The sequence below is a fragment of the Fistularia commersonii genome, chromosome 34 (assembly GCF_037954325.1).
Source record: "Fistularia commersonii isolate RoL2024-O1a breed Wild chromosome 34, RoL_Fcom_v1.0, whole genome shotgun sequence".
Lineage (NCBI taxonomy): Eukaryota > Metazoa > Chordata > Actinopteri > Syngnathiformes > Fistulariidae > Fistularia > Fistularia commersonii.
This window is the reverse complement of record NC_141317.1, coordinates 2,965,549-2,980,399: the sequence shown is the minus strand read 5'-3', so window position 1 is coordinate 2,980,399 and position 14,851 is coordinate 2,965,549. Positions and strand designations below refer to the sequence as shown.

At 40.7% G+C, this 14,851-nt stretch overlaps 1 protein-coding gene across 1 annotated transcript; it reads left to right on the top strand.

Annotated features, from left to right (window-relative positions):
* The first annotated feature begins 1,817 nt into the window (after nucleotides 1-1,817).
* Nucleotides 1,818-11,771, top strand: tmem201 (transmembrane protein 201). Its single transcript, XM_086141617.1, has 11 exons — nucleotides 1,818-2,015; nucleotides 2,546-2,666; nucleotides 2,793-2,987; nucleotides 3,080-3,259; nucleotides 3,805-4,166; nucleotides 4,248-4,448; nucleotides 8,325-8,539; nucleotides 9,264-9,326; nucleotides 9,450-9,737; nucleotides 10,050-10,172; nucleotides 10,560-11,771. The coding sequence occupies exons 1-11, from the start codon at nucleotides 1,915-1,917 to the stop codon at nucleotides 10,655-10,657; spliced, it is 1,947 nt and encodes a 648-aa protein (XP_085997743.1). The 5' UTR covers nucleotides 1,818-1,914; the 3' UTR covers nucleotides 10,658-11,771.
* The last annotated feature ends 3,080 nt before the right edge of the window (nucleotides 11,772-14,851 follow it).

Below are 14,851 nucleotides of genomic sequence, written 5' to 3'. Positions count from 1 at the left end.
CGGGGTTGTTTTTGTTTTTTTAAGTTGTGCCCCCTGTGTTAAACTGCAATTTTCACGTTTACCTATGTTCTAAACTGTTATATCTATTTCTTTACTTTTTGTTCAAACCTCTGAGAATCTATGCAAAAAAAGGTGGGAGACTCCATGGCACTGAGTTGTTGTTGTTTTTTGTTATCCAAAGATTGAACGTTCACTTTGTTGTTAAAAGAAAAAAATAAATAAAATGTTATTTTTGCAGGAAATGTTTGTTTTCACTGATTCACATGTTATAGAGGCTATACTTTCACACTTGTGCATCATATGGGCTATTATTGATGGGATGGTGTATCACATTGACTTTACCCATAAACCTGAAGTGATGGTGCCAATCATAATCATAATCATAATCATAATCATAATCATAATACTATGAATAACAGATAGGTCAAACAACAGGATATTCCTTCATTAGTCACACAGTAGGGAGACTGACAGTGCTAACAGCAGCAAGGACTGAAAAAGGAACTAAGGCATAAGTTAGCGCGAAGTGCACAACACTTTCCAGTCATCCAGTGGCTGTACATTTACAAGTGTGCACGGAAGAGCATACAGGAAAACAGTTATCATCCAGAAAAGTGCAAAGTTTTGTTTGAAGTGAGAAACCATCAGTAAATGAAGATTTTTACAACTATGAATGTGTCAAAATATTAATGCAGCCTCTGGGCGGCACTGGCCGGTGTCTCCCCAAGCCAGTCCCAAGCTCTGATAAATGCAGAGTTGTGTCAGGAAGGGCATCCGGCGTAAAACTTTTGCCAAAACCGAACATTCGAATCAATCCTAATAACCAGATCAAACCGGATGGGTCGAGGCCCGGGTTAACAACGACCGCCATTGGTTCCGATGACCTACAGGAAACCAATGGAAACTGGGCTACTGTAAGTCAAAGGAGGAGAGGAGGAAGGTGTGTTTTGAAGCAGAGAGAGAAGAGGAAAGGCAAGAGTCTGGGACTGAGAGTGGGGAGTTTGAATATTGGGACTCTGGAATTGGAGCTTCCAAGTAGGAGGTCTCGGGGAAGACCAAGGAGAAGAAAAAAACAGCCAAAAAAACGCTCTAAGACCAGTCCCACATCTTACACCCGGCCTTCGAGTGGCTGCCGTCAGATTGCAGACTCCACAATCCCACTTGCAAGGGCAATCTTTGTCCCCGGAGCCAACTAACTCCTCAATTCTCAGCAAACCTGCAAACCCCTCAGCGCCTTAACAGCCTTGACCCGCCTTGACCCGCCAGGTGTAATGTCATATACAATTGCAGAGCGAGCTCACTTACAATTTGCAAAATTCTGTAAAGTAATTTATTTATACACACACACACACACACACACATAAATATGTATATATATTTATACATATGTAGAAATAGTAAAAAATATATTTATTTTGATTTTTTTTTTTATTTTATTCTTTAATGTTCACAATATGGTGCCGCTACCCTAGTTCCCCTCGGGGACAAATAAAGATTTTTTTTGTTTTTTTTTCTTCCTTAATAACATTGTGACGTACGTGACGTCACATTTGACAAACAGGCGCTTCACGTGCGCAGAACCGTTAAAAATCTCGGGAAATCTCACTTTCGTTCGCTCGTTTTACCTCCCCGCCTTTTAAAATAAACCAATTCAATCTGACCAAAAAACACTTGTGTTTGGAGTAACGACATCCGCGGTTGGAATTATCATGTGCGGAGGTGTTTTCAGCAAAAAGTAAATACCGCGGAATAGTTGAACCGTATTGGAACGCGGCCCGTTGGTTACGCAGCTTCCGCCTCCGGTAACATGGGTGTGAACAAAGGGGGGTCACTCGGCGCGCTCCACGCACGGCATCGTTTGTCGTGATAATACCGCGTCCCCCGTGTGTGTTTCCACGCTCGGACGCGACAGGAATGGAGGCGTTTAATCACATCCTCGTGGAATATCCTCAGCTGATGTATAGTGCCACGGCGTTCGTCGCCGGCGGAGCACTCATTTACAAAATCGCTACGCGGTAAGTTAACTTCATCCTCTCGCCGTCGACACATGTTTGCAAGCGCCTTTCCCCCTCATTATGTGACAACAAGTTGGCTAAGCGGGAGTAAGAATTGTGCATCGGACATTGACATTTTCGTCGCTTTAAATAAAATGCGAGGTTGGAGATAATACCAGTTTTTGTAGCGGTCCAATTTTTAATCGCGAACGTGCTAAGGCTTGCTAGCCGCGATGCTAGTTGAGCGTTCCCGTGTGAGTGACACCAACATGGAGACCGACTATAATTTTCACTCTTTGCGAGCGCAATTCAATATCTTGCCTGCAGCTTTCATAAGATATGCCACCATGTATCGAAGTGACAGGTGAGCTTCTTGCTACCACAAGAACTCTTGTTTTCCCCTCAGTTTGTTGTGCGGGTGGTTTTTGGAATCGACCCATGTATCGGACATCGATTTCAGCAAAGTGTGACCATTTACAATGTGCGGGACAGAAATCCAAGGATAACGCAAGCAAGATTTTACGTAACAGACTTGATGTGTGTGTGTGCAGGAAGAAGCCAACCCATGCGAATGTAAACTGCTGGTTCTGCAATCAGGACTCAGTGGTGCCCTACGGCAACAGGAACTGCTGGGACTGCCCCAATTGTGACCAGTACAATGGCTTTCAGGATGTAAGTCCCCTCAGTTTGGCGCCTTTTATAGCGACTTCTTCAACATATCATCATATGTGTCATTCAAAATGCAATTAAAATCTCTGTTCCCACCGTCCCCATTGACTGTCATCCATTCGCTGTCAGAATGGAGACTATAACAAGCCCATACCAGCTCAATACATGGAAGATCTAAACCACGGAGTGTCCGGTAGCCTCCCTTCGTCCGTGTCACCCGGGACACAACAGTGGGTCAACTCGCAGATGCTCTTGTGCCGGAAGTGCAATAACAACCAGTCTACAAAGATCAAGCAGCTGGCCTCTTTTATTCCGAGGGATGATGTATGTATTTTGCTTTCTCATGCTGCCGAACGTATTGTTTCCACATATGCCCCCAAACGCTAAAAGTCAAAGCTTTCTGTTGCTTTCCACAGCTGAACTACGATGAGGAGATTGAAGCTTACAAGCATCACCTGGAACAAACATACAAGTTATGCAGGCCCTGTGAGGCAGCAGTGGAGTACTACATCAAGTACCAAAACCGCCAGCTCAGGACAGCGCTGCTAAGCCATCAGCTCCGCCGTACCAGAGATTCTATCAAGGGCTACATAAAGGTTAGAACCACTTGGAATCCAGATTTACAGGCTTAAGTCAAGCAAACTGTGTGAATACTTTCCAGATGAACCACCATGCGCTGTTGCTTGTGCTCCCATATCACCAAAAGCTTACGTAAAATGATAAAATCAAAATGTTTTTAGGTCAAAGGAACTCGTACATTGCCCACCCTGCAAATCTCAGCTACCTGATCATCGATATATGATATATTTTACACATCATCTTTTGTATTCTAGAATGATTTTCGAGGGGGCATTTTTTTAATGATAAACTCATTTGATTATATTTTATGGTGAAAATGTAGGTTGTCTGTCCAGTTAAATCAGAATAGTTCTTGACACATTTTTTGTAAATTCCTACCGATTTGTAAAAAATGTGTTTAACTTCTAAACCGCGAAGCAAAGGTGTTTGCAATCCAAACTTTCTCAAGCGCATGTTTATTTATTTATTTGTTTAGTTAGTTAGTTATTTATTCATTTCACTTTTGCCAAAATACTGTGGATGTGTATACATCACCACTGATGTCATGCTCTCTTTCTCATAGGGTTCCTTTCCGACTTCTTCTCTTGTTGGAGTCGTGCTGCTCCGAGCAGTCGCTTTCCTTATATGTGCTTTCCTAGTTGCTTCATCTTTTTGTGAATTGGTTGGCCAAGTGTCTCCTGGTGGGGCACCAACACTGAGTGGCGGAGTCATCCCTCCAAAGCCGGGCCCCAGCAACGAGTCCTCCCCTGTCAATCAGACCATTGGAGAGCTGCACATCTGGCAGAGTCTGCTGGAGCTGCTTCCAGACACGGTCAATGAACATGCTGAGCTCTTGTGGCATTACGGAAGAAACAACCAGATGGCTGTTGTTTCAGTCGGTCTGTCAACTTGTCTCATCGCCATTTTCCTTGCTGGACCAATGAGGTAAGTGCTTGACGTGGTACTCTTTGACTAGTTTATTTCAACCATGAGTGACAGACATTTTTTGTTTCTTTCTATTTTAAGATTGCGGAGAATCGATGCAGTGGTTTCTGTCTTGTGGCTCCTCATCCTATGCTTGCACCTGAGTGAGAGCTATTGGAGAGGTGACTCAAGCTGGATGGACAGAGCCAAGCTGATTACGACCTCGTTCTGTTGCCTCGTCAGCTTTGCGGGTGCTGTAACAACTCACAAATCCCTGGGTGTACGAAGAGGCAGATATGGAAGGTCAGAATCCGGCCAGTAATGTTGTAATTGTGCCTAGTACATGGGATAATGTTTGGTCCTTTTTTTTTCTTCCCCGCACATCATAGCCTGTTACTCGACCAGTGATTCTTTTAAAGTAGTCACTGCTTGATAAACAAAGTAGGATCTAAAACTACCAAAGTAGAAAAGTGACTGGGCTATGAAGTCCAAAGCACTTGAGTGCCACAACACATGTATTATGGAAACAAAAAAAAATATTGCAAATTATGTATGACAGACAGCCAACCCCCAGCCCCATTGAAATTTCCCCAATATGTGCAGTGGCTGTGCCTATTGTTGTTTTTTTTTTTATTTAAAAAAGAAGCTTTGGAAGTTGTGTTTTTTTTGTTTGTTTTGTTTTTGCTGTTATTACACATACCCGTTGTTCTTGTTTCAATGGGAGAAGAAAAAAAAACAAGAACCACCTCGAAAGAGTTAAGAAAACAAAATATAACTATAAAGAAACCACTTTAACATCTTGACATTTTTTCCTTTTTTGATGACTTCTCTGGATACAAATTCCAGGATATTGTGCCAAAATTCCCTCATTCTATCATGTCTATGAGATAATTAAACTACAGATATCCCATTTCTTTTGGCACAATTATCATTGCTTTAATTTCAGGTTGAATGTTTATGTAATAAATGAGATATCAATACAACAAAGTTATAACATGGAGTATTTAACTAGTATAATACCGTCCGAGTGGTTTTGATTGCACTTCTCTATTAACACTATTTGTTTAAAATAATTTGCCTACTAATTCATTGCATGAAATACTAATTTTACACTTGGGTTTGTTCTTCTTGATCAAAATCCTCCCGCATTAGTGTTCTTTAATCCAAATCCCCTTATTTTGTAACTATGTCTGCAAAACTCTACCTTCACCATTCAGCCCTTAATCATTCCAGCCTTACTTATTTACTGCTACAGTCTTGCATTTATTTAATTGACATTGTCTTTATTGTAGATTGTACAATACTGTCCTGGAAGGATAGGTGTGACATTTAAAACAAGACTCTGAGTTGTGTTTTGTTCCATGGTACTGGCTGTCTTGGTAAAACAGGTTGATACAGCTCTGACTGCCTCCACTGCTGGATTAATGCCGAGCAGTGCCAGTTTTTAGGTTTAACAAAGAACAGTAATGTTGAATAACTGCACATTTCCACCTTGAGTGGGCGCTACTAAAGGGCCTCCTGTGGAGTATTGGTGGAAGCACTAGAGCACCCAATCAGTTCTCAAGGAGACGTTGGAGGGTTTCTACACATATATGCATTTTGGGTGCATTGCACAATTTTATGCGTAGTTGTAAGACTGAACAGTCGTCCAATTCACACTCTCCCCCAATCGCTCTTCTGCTGTAGCTTTTTCAACCTGGTGCCCGTGGTTCATTCGGTTTGCATTTCATTCTTTTTGGTTTTCAGCGGGACAAAATGTTCCCTTAGTAACATCTAGCCTATTTGTATAAAAAATATTTGTGCCAGTATCAGAAAACGGACTACCTTGAAAGTAGTCCAGTAATGATTGAAGTGGTTGGTGTGTTGTGCTATTGGAATATATGTTAAGAGCAACATCCCAAGCTTTCTTTTAAGGCATTAAACTTCTACTGCTCTTCGCCATTTGTTTTAGTTTTAGCAGAAATACTGGACCTTCATGCTTTGCATGGTTTATGCTTGCTCACCATTAACCTGGAGATTTAGGGCTTGCTGTTTTTTGATACAAATCAGTTTGTGCTAATATATTAATCACTGTTTTATCAATCGCAGTTGGAAGTTCTACGGCAGCTTAATTTAAAAAAAAACTTTCAATACTGAATTGCTCTTTCTTAGCGCACTGCTGCAAACATAATTGTTAAACTGCACACGCATGATTTAACCCTTCTTTTTTCTTTGTACTGTATCTGAGAACCTGCCCCGTTATGTGAAATGTATCCAATGAAGAGGAAATACTGGATTGTAATTCATATTTCAATCCAACAGTACTAGAAATAATAGCTGTAGACTTTATTTGGTGAATGTAAGTCAGTAAATATTGAAATTGCTTGTTGTGTTATTCGCTCAATGTCGTAGTGCTGTCAGACCAGCATTTCCAGTGTGTCACGTCTAAAAAGTTCATTTCTGAAGGCAAGTTTTGGAGGAAGGCATTTATTAAATGGAAGTTTAAAGAACTGTACTCCAGTGGATTCAGTTACATGTTCTGGAACTGGTTGTTACCTAAACTAAAATACAGATGTTGTGGTCCCGATTAGGAAGAGGTTTAGCATTTAAAAAATGGTACTTACCTGAGAATTACATTTCAGATGTGCTAACTGCATCTTAAATCATTGGCTGATATGACTATTTCATTCCTATTTAAACATTCACATGCAATAACTGAATGGTTAACGGTATTTTGTGAATATGATTATTTAACTCGTTTGAACATTGAACATCAATGGTCATTTCTTTAAACCAAATATATATATCTGCCTTCTTAATCTTATAAAACATTTTCTTTAAGCTTTTGAGTAGTCTAAAAAAAGTATGAGAAGGAAAAATGAATATAGTGCCCTAAGTCAGAAAGCCCCACAATTGTACAGTTTTACATTCTGTGATACAAATTTTCATTACTATGAATACCATTCTCTTTGTTTTGCTGTGAAAGTTACATACTGCTTGATCATGTGACTGTATATGTGAGTTTTGGTGATGTCCACCTGATGAGCTGTGTGACTGTTAGCCTGAAAGCGTGTGAAGCATTAAACTCTAGAAGCACTCCTTTAAACACTTATTTTGGGTTTAAGTTGCCAAGCGCAGCTCTAGCTTTACATGGCACACACATCTAGTAGTATCAGTAAAGTGAAAGTTGAACTACCTTATTTGCTAATGTAGTGAATAAAACGATTTCATAATAGAGATACACTATGTAGCATTCAATTTTAAATGTATTAGTTTTAGAAATGTACGTCTTTCGTATATAGAAAGTAAAGCACTGGTGGGCAATGGGGTACCTTGCCAAATCTTGCCTTTTGTTTTTACTTGATTTTTAGAATTTTTTGAGTATAAGCTACACTATGAATACTAAAACATCTTATATTGATGGCTTTGTATATGTATTTATACTAATATTCTGTAAAGTGCTCCAAAGAGATCTTTAGTCCATGTTAAAAGGGTTTCTCTGGCATGACCATGTTTTATGTTGCTGTTTTTGATGATATTGGATTTTATATGCTTTTTATGTTACTCTTTGTAGGAATGCCTCTTGTACGTGGAATGTAATAAAGAGCTACTGAAAGGATGTCCCTTGTTTTCCTTCCTTCTCACCAATGCAGTCGTGTCCTGTTATTTGAGTTTCTGTGTAACTTACAAGTTCATGGACTGCAAAGAAAATCTCAAAGGTTTACTTTGAGTGCTGCACTTCTATTTCCCCCCCATAAAATTATAGAACTTGACAGTTTATGATTAGCATTGTGATTGTTTGTGAGGTGCTTTTAAAGGGTCAATTGTGTGTGTGTGTGTGTGTCTGTGCAGCATTTCTTTGAGCGTTTCTTTAGCAGTTGCACGCAGCTGCTGCCTGATGCCCAGCTGCTGCAGCAGACTTTCAGAGGGAACAGTCAGCAGTGGTTGCCAAAGCTGTACGCTACAATGGTTATTCACTGGCTAATTACCAAGGCATGGCTGCTTGTTCTTGTAGTAAATTCACAGTTAAACATGGAAACCGTCGAACACTGCCTGATGTATTTAACGTGCACCTCCGCGTATACTCTTCTATGACAGTCAACTTGACAGCTGTATAACATTGGCGTTTTCGGTGTCACCTAGATAGTTTATAAAGATGTGTATCAGGTGGTAGACTCTGTCCCTGCTCTTGTGTTGCAGATACTGCAGCTCTGCAGTCCGACCCTTCAGCAACCAGCCTCCTTTGCTTACTGCCGACCTCGCCGACTCCTTTGTGCCTGCTCCGCCCCCGAACATCACAAAGCTGATCAACTCCCAGAAGACTCCTCGTGAGCGCAAGGCATCCCCCTCCTCTCTGCCTGGTCGCCTCAGCAGGGCCCTTAGCCTTGGCACCATGCCCTCCTTCACACGCACAGGTAACATTTGAATAATTCCTTTCAGCTAAACGCACATCACTAGACCTCTTAAAACAAAGAAAATTGGGGCAAGTGGAAATATGTTATGCTGGTAATACTTCTTCCATCGGTTACTGCCTCACAGAGCCACCTAGAGTTGATGTGTTCAGATAATATTTACAAGCGCTTTATAATTAAGGTTTAACAATGCCTGGGGTATCGGAAACAGGTGTGACGAACTTAAATTAAACAAACCTGTTGTTTTTTTGTTGTTTGCCGAAGAAAAAAATAATTGTGCCCGTAATATATTTTGGATATTTCTACTTCAATCATTGGCTTATGTCTATGTCCGTCGCTGCGTGCCTGTCCATTCATTCGTGACACTGGTTCAAGGTGGGGCTTAAATGTATCCCAACTGTTCTCTGACCGCAGTAACTTTGCTGATGTTACAGCCCACCAAATATGTCTCCATTACTCCATGATGGCAGCTTTAATTAATTTTGGTGTTGCTGTGTTCATGCAAAGAATTGTCCGGCGTGAAGTCCCAATGGCCCAGTACTGAAATTTAAAGCTGCGCTTATCTATTTTCAACACTAGGTGGCAGATAATATAAACCAAACTGACAGGCCATCACGACATAATGACTGAGTGCTCTTCCAGCTACCTCCAAAATTAGTTAATCAGAAAGCTGATTTCCTAAACCCTGTGTTCATGAGGAATGTGAATGTATTCATCTTATTTTCAGATTCTTACTACTTGTTTAGTGGAAAAAGACCAGGCTCACAATACAAAGACTCAACGCCATCAGGTATTCAAGTACTTTGTTTTTTTTTGAATCCTTGTTTTTTCTGTTTACTTATATCTTAGGTATTGGGTGTAAATATTCCAACTGATTTTCTTTCTCCTTTTAAACTGAATTATTTGGGAACAGATTATTTTTCACTCAAGTCCTGGAGCCGCCCATCTTCCCCAGGGCCCTCTCCGACCCCTTCAGTTGCCGGTTCGGTCACCTCCAGCTCCAGCTCTGTCAGGCAGCGCCGCCCTCTCATCAGCCCCGCTCGCCTCAACATCAGCGGCCAAAAGCTCAGACTCTTCTCGAAGGAGGCAGAACCTCCCCTGCGGTCGCCGCCAGTGTCCTTGTCAAATTTTCTCGTAGATCAGACCTCGGTTTACAGCGGCCGGTTTTCACCGGACACATCGCCCTTCCAAAGCCAAAATGGTGAGTAAACCAGAGATTTTCAGTTCACCAGGTCTCTTTTAGAATGCTTGATTCAAACTCAATTAAATCCCATCTGTATTGTCTTTTACGCTGCTTTTTTAAATATTTAGTTTTCAAAGGATAGGTTAGGAAACTCTTTCAGTTCATTTTCAGCCTTTTCATAAGGGCTTTGCTACCCATTTTCCCCAAAATGTTGACCTTTTATGAAAAGTAAATGGAAATGATTACTAAAGGTCTGGTTGTTGAATCAAACTTCATAAACTCTCATTGAACGCCTGTATTTGGCTTATTGATTCTTCCGTTTCACTGAAGATCTGAGTTCTGTGCTGAGAGAAAACGGTGCGAATGACGAGAAGCAAAGCAGCTCCTCCCGGTCCTCCACTTGTCAGGTTGGCACGACAACACAGGGTCCGGAGAACGCCCCTCCCCAGAAAGGTAAGCGGGTTTCAATTTCATCAAGACAGATAGGCGTTCCTAAATAAAGCGACTGTCACCAAGATGTGAAAGTTGGCCTGGTTTAATCAACCTATTTGGTCCCGCTTTACAGTTTCTGGTTTATGATAAGTTTCTAATGATTGCTATGCTGGGCGCCCCAAAATGTTAGGTTTTGTTTACACTTCCCTTTTTTCAGTGTTTTCAGTTACAGCAGGCAGATCAGTATAATCATCACTTTAATTATGCTGCCACATTTCATTGCAAACCTACTAAGCAGGAAAGTTTGTTGGCAGTCTGTAACAAGGAGACGTTAGCAAAATTGTAGTTTTTCCATTATGATGGACAGATGAATTTTAATTTCATGACTTTCTTTTCTGGCATCGCCAGGTTTTGTGAAGCGTCTAATCTGGCCGGGACTCTTGTTCGTCAGCCTTAGCGCCAACCTGTTCTTTGCCGGCCTTTACATCTACCACACCTGGAGATGAACAGAAGGCTTTGCTGCTCTCTCTCTGCTCTGCATTGGGTTGGGTACAATGGGTCGCTCTCTGGCTCCTCAGAATGCTGAACTCCCTCTAGACTCTGGCACATATTGTTAACTGGTGCTTTACGGGGGGTGGGGAACATGTCATGGATTTTTCCAGGTGAGGGAAAACTTTACAACTGACTAGTGTGATCTGACTTTGGTTCCTTGTGTCGACATCTGCACGTCGTACATGAACGCAACTACATTTGTAATCATGTGTTTGAAATGCTGTATTTCTTTGTTTTTTTGCACTAATATGTTTGCAAACATGTTGTGAAATGTGTGAGAACTTAAAAAAAAACAAACTTGATGCTGCTTGAAATGTGTTGAACCGATGCAGACGGCTCATTGTTTCGATTCACAAATTTGTTTTAATACACTAATTTATCAAAAAGTAAAACACTATTTTCTATTTATTTCACCCTGGCTCACAGTACAGTCTTAAACTCTTTTTCTTCCCTCTGCTTTAAATCCCAGTTTAAAAGTGAAAGTGAAATCTAAGGTTGTCCTTAAGATACAGTATAGCCCAATGAAGACAACTAAGAGCCAGTTCCACTGTATGTAAATTTTTTTTTTTTTTTTTTTTGTTATTTGAAATCCAGTTAAATTTTTCCTTATGCAGTCACATGTTATGTTTTGCTGGTATGATTGCATTTTTATTTTTTTCTAATCTTTAGCAGCTTGATATGACTGTCTAGGTTTTCACTTTACGGTTAGTTTTATTTCACAGCATCATTGTTGTTTTATATATGAAGCCGGTAAAGTGTCAAACTCTACTCAAAATTGTTTTCGGACACTGTACGTTACCCATTTTTTAACTTGGTCATTCTTGAGTGATTTCTAAATTATATAGAAGTGACCCTTTGTCACCGCCACACACCACACAGATGCTCTTCATCCTGTTACCTGTTTCATGCCATAGTATGGTATGAATAGTTGCCATACTGTGCTCATTTGCTTACCCTACGGTATTTAATTCTACCGTATTAGTGTTATTTAAAAACATGGGCTGTTTATATAAAAGTTTGTGTCAGGATATATTTTGTGAAATTACAATAAAACCTTTGTTCAACTCCCTTAATGACTCCTTTTCATTGAATATATTGCAATAGTATGCAAGTGAGAGGCGAACATTGTTCGGAAGGGTCAACGCTTAAAAATGTCTGTCTTTTTTCTATTTATTTATTTTACTAATTACAGCAACATGTTTCTCTAACTCCATTTTCCAGAGAACAGTGACTCTTTCTGACCGGTTCTCTTTTTTTTTTTTTTTTTCCTTTGCACAATATCTTGATGTTTCAAAATAAAATGTCAATTTTACCCCACTTAAATTAAATCACTTGTTACATTTGGTCCAAGTTTTTATGCCCATCATGATTTATCTGATGTCCCTGAAAGTAGATCGGGGAGCTGAAGCGTTCCAATAACCATCCCGGGGTGGGTAGAGGACACCCCTTTTTTTTTAGAATAGACTTAAAACCTTTCTTTTTGAGAAAGCTTATAGCTATGCTAGTTATGCTGCCATAGGCTTGCTCTACTGAGGGATATCCCATGATGCACTTCTGTCATTCCTCCCATTCTTCCTGTCTTGTCTGCGCTCATGTCCCTACATCAGTGCATGGTGGTAACCTATCTTCTCCCGAGTGCTTGGGGTATCTCGCGTTGCAGGTTTCCTCAAGGAGCGTGGCTTGATCTACTGTATCGGTCCTGCATTGTGGCCACCGTTATTTACTTTACGGATATTAAACCACCACTGCATCATGTCAGCCAGAACCACATAACTGTTAACAAGACTGTTATTATTAGTATGATGTCATTTGACTTGTCCCTCATAACCCCCCTCAAACTCTGTCACACTCTTGCTTTCTGTCTGTCCTCTCGCTCTCTTTCTAACCCAACCGGTCGAGGCAGAAGGCCACCCACAATGAGGTCCGATCAAGTTTCTGCCAGGTAAAGAGCCATTTTTCCTCATACTCATGAGGGAATGTTGGGTTTGTGTCAATTATTTTAAAAGTGTGTGTGGTCCAGGACTGCTATAAATGCAGCCTCAAACAGGCACAAGCCAGTGTCTTTTTGAGGCAGTCCCGTGCCCGGGTAAATGCAGAGGGTTGCATCAGGAAGGGCATTCGGTGTAAAACTTGTGCCAAAACCAGATATGCAAATCAAACCTACGACTCGCATACCAGATCGGTCGAGGCCAGGGTTAACAATGACAGCCATTGGTGCCGATAGCCTAAAGGGTACCAGTGGAAATTTGGCTACTAAGGGTGGAAGAAAGAGAGGAAGAAGGCGTGTTCAGAAGCAGAGAGAGGAGAGGAAAGGGAAGTGTCTGGAACTGAGAGAAGGGACTTTGAATACTGGGATGGAGACTAGAGTTAGATGACATGATGCAGTTATGGATATACTGTGTGTTAAGAGGACCAGGTGGAAAGGTAGCAGGGCTACAAGCTTATTTGCAGGTTACGAGTTGTACTTTAATGGAATTGACAGAAAGAGAAATAATAATAACAACTTTATTTATCCCGAAGGAAATTGTTGTGCCAGACTTACAAGAAAAATATAACAACAATAAATAATAGAAAATTGTATAAACAGTAAAAAAAAAAAAAAGGTGAGAATAAGAAATACAAATAAACTGTAATGTGTCTAAAGTAACAAGTGAAGACTATAAAGTGTCTTAAGGTATTAAGTACCAATTGAAAGATACGGAGTGCACAAGAGTATGAAAAAGTATTGTACATGTAGTTGTTATGAAATGAAATATTGCACAATTATGAACATATATACAGATAAATTATTACAATTTACAGTAAGTGGGTGAGTTTTTTTTTTTTTTTTTTTTTTAAGGTTTAAGATTTTAAGATTCCCTGCAGCTGAAGGGAGAGGAATTAAAAAGTCTGATAGCCTCAGGTAGGAAAGACCTCCTGTGATGTCAGTGTGGCATGCAGGGGGTGATGAACATTATCCATGATGCTGAGAAGCTTCCTCAGCATCCTCCTCTCTTGCACCTGCACAACAGGTGTCAGAGAGTGTCTTGAGCCTGCTGCCCCAGCACACAACAGTGGAGAAGATGACAGTTGTAAAACATCTGCAGCATGGTCCTGCAGACGTATAAAAATCTCAGTGGTATAGGAGTAATCTTGAAGGAGGAGTTATTAGGAGCGTCGGATAGACTTCGAAATTGAGGTTGTGATGCTCATTGTTGTTAGCGTCAATGCCCCACAGGTGGGGTGCGAGTTAGAGGAGATAAAGATAAAGTGATGCAGAAGATCCCCAGAGGTGAGTGATAATTGGCGCAGGCTTCAATGGACATGTAGGTGGAGACGGTTGAGGTGATGAAGCGGTGATGGGCAGGTTTTGGATCTAGGATAGAAACACAGAGGGTCAAATGCTGGTAGACTTTGCAAAAAAGTATGGGAATAGCTGTTGCAAATACTTGTTTGATAAGAGGCAGGAACATGGGGTAACTCATAAGAGCATTGGTAGGAGAACACATTTTGACTACATCTTGTATGGACGATGTAATCTGAAGATCAGCGACTGCAAAGTAGTGGCAGGCGAGAGTGTAGCCAGACAGCAGAGGATGCTGGTTCCAGGATTATACATTCAAGTGGAGTGCATCATTTATAAAGAAAGCATGGTTAGTCAAAGTGCATTGTTTTTATAGTCTGCCAGATTCCTATCAACCACATTTCTGATTTTGACTTCTGATTTACCGCTCTGCTCCTACCAATGGCAAAAGCAGTCAAACTTCCACATCAGCTGCGTTGACTGCTTCTCCTTTCGTTTCTTCGATTTTTTTGAGTGCGCCCCGAATCACGGGACGCCCTCGGCATCCACGGTCCCCGTTTGCCTCGTAAAAAAATTGCGGAATGTAAATTATTTTTGTGCCATTTATTATTGATCTGATTTTTTTTTTTCTCAATCCAGACAACTACATGCACTTACTTATATTAAACGTAAAGGGATTGTGTTGTTGTTCAGCTGTTCTTGTTTGAATTTGATCGACTGAAATCCTCTCGCTTGTATTTCCATCACTTTTATATCTTCTACTTGGCCGGGATGGTCTATCAATGTCTGTCTTTTGTAGCAATCATTAATGAAATATGATTATGCTGCAGGAAGAAGCGATGGACTTCTCTGTTAGAACATTATC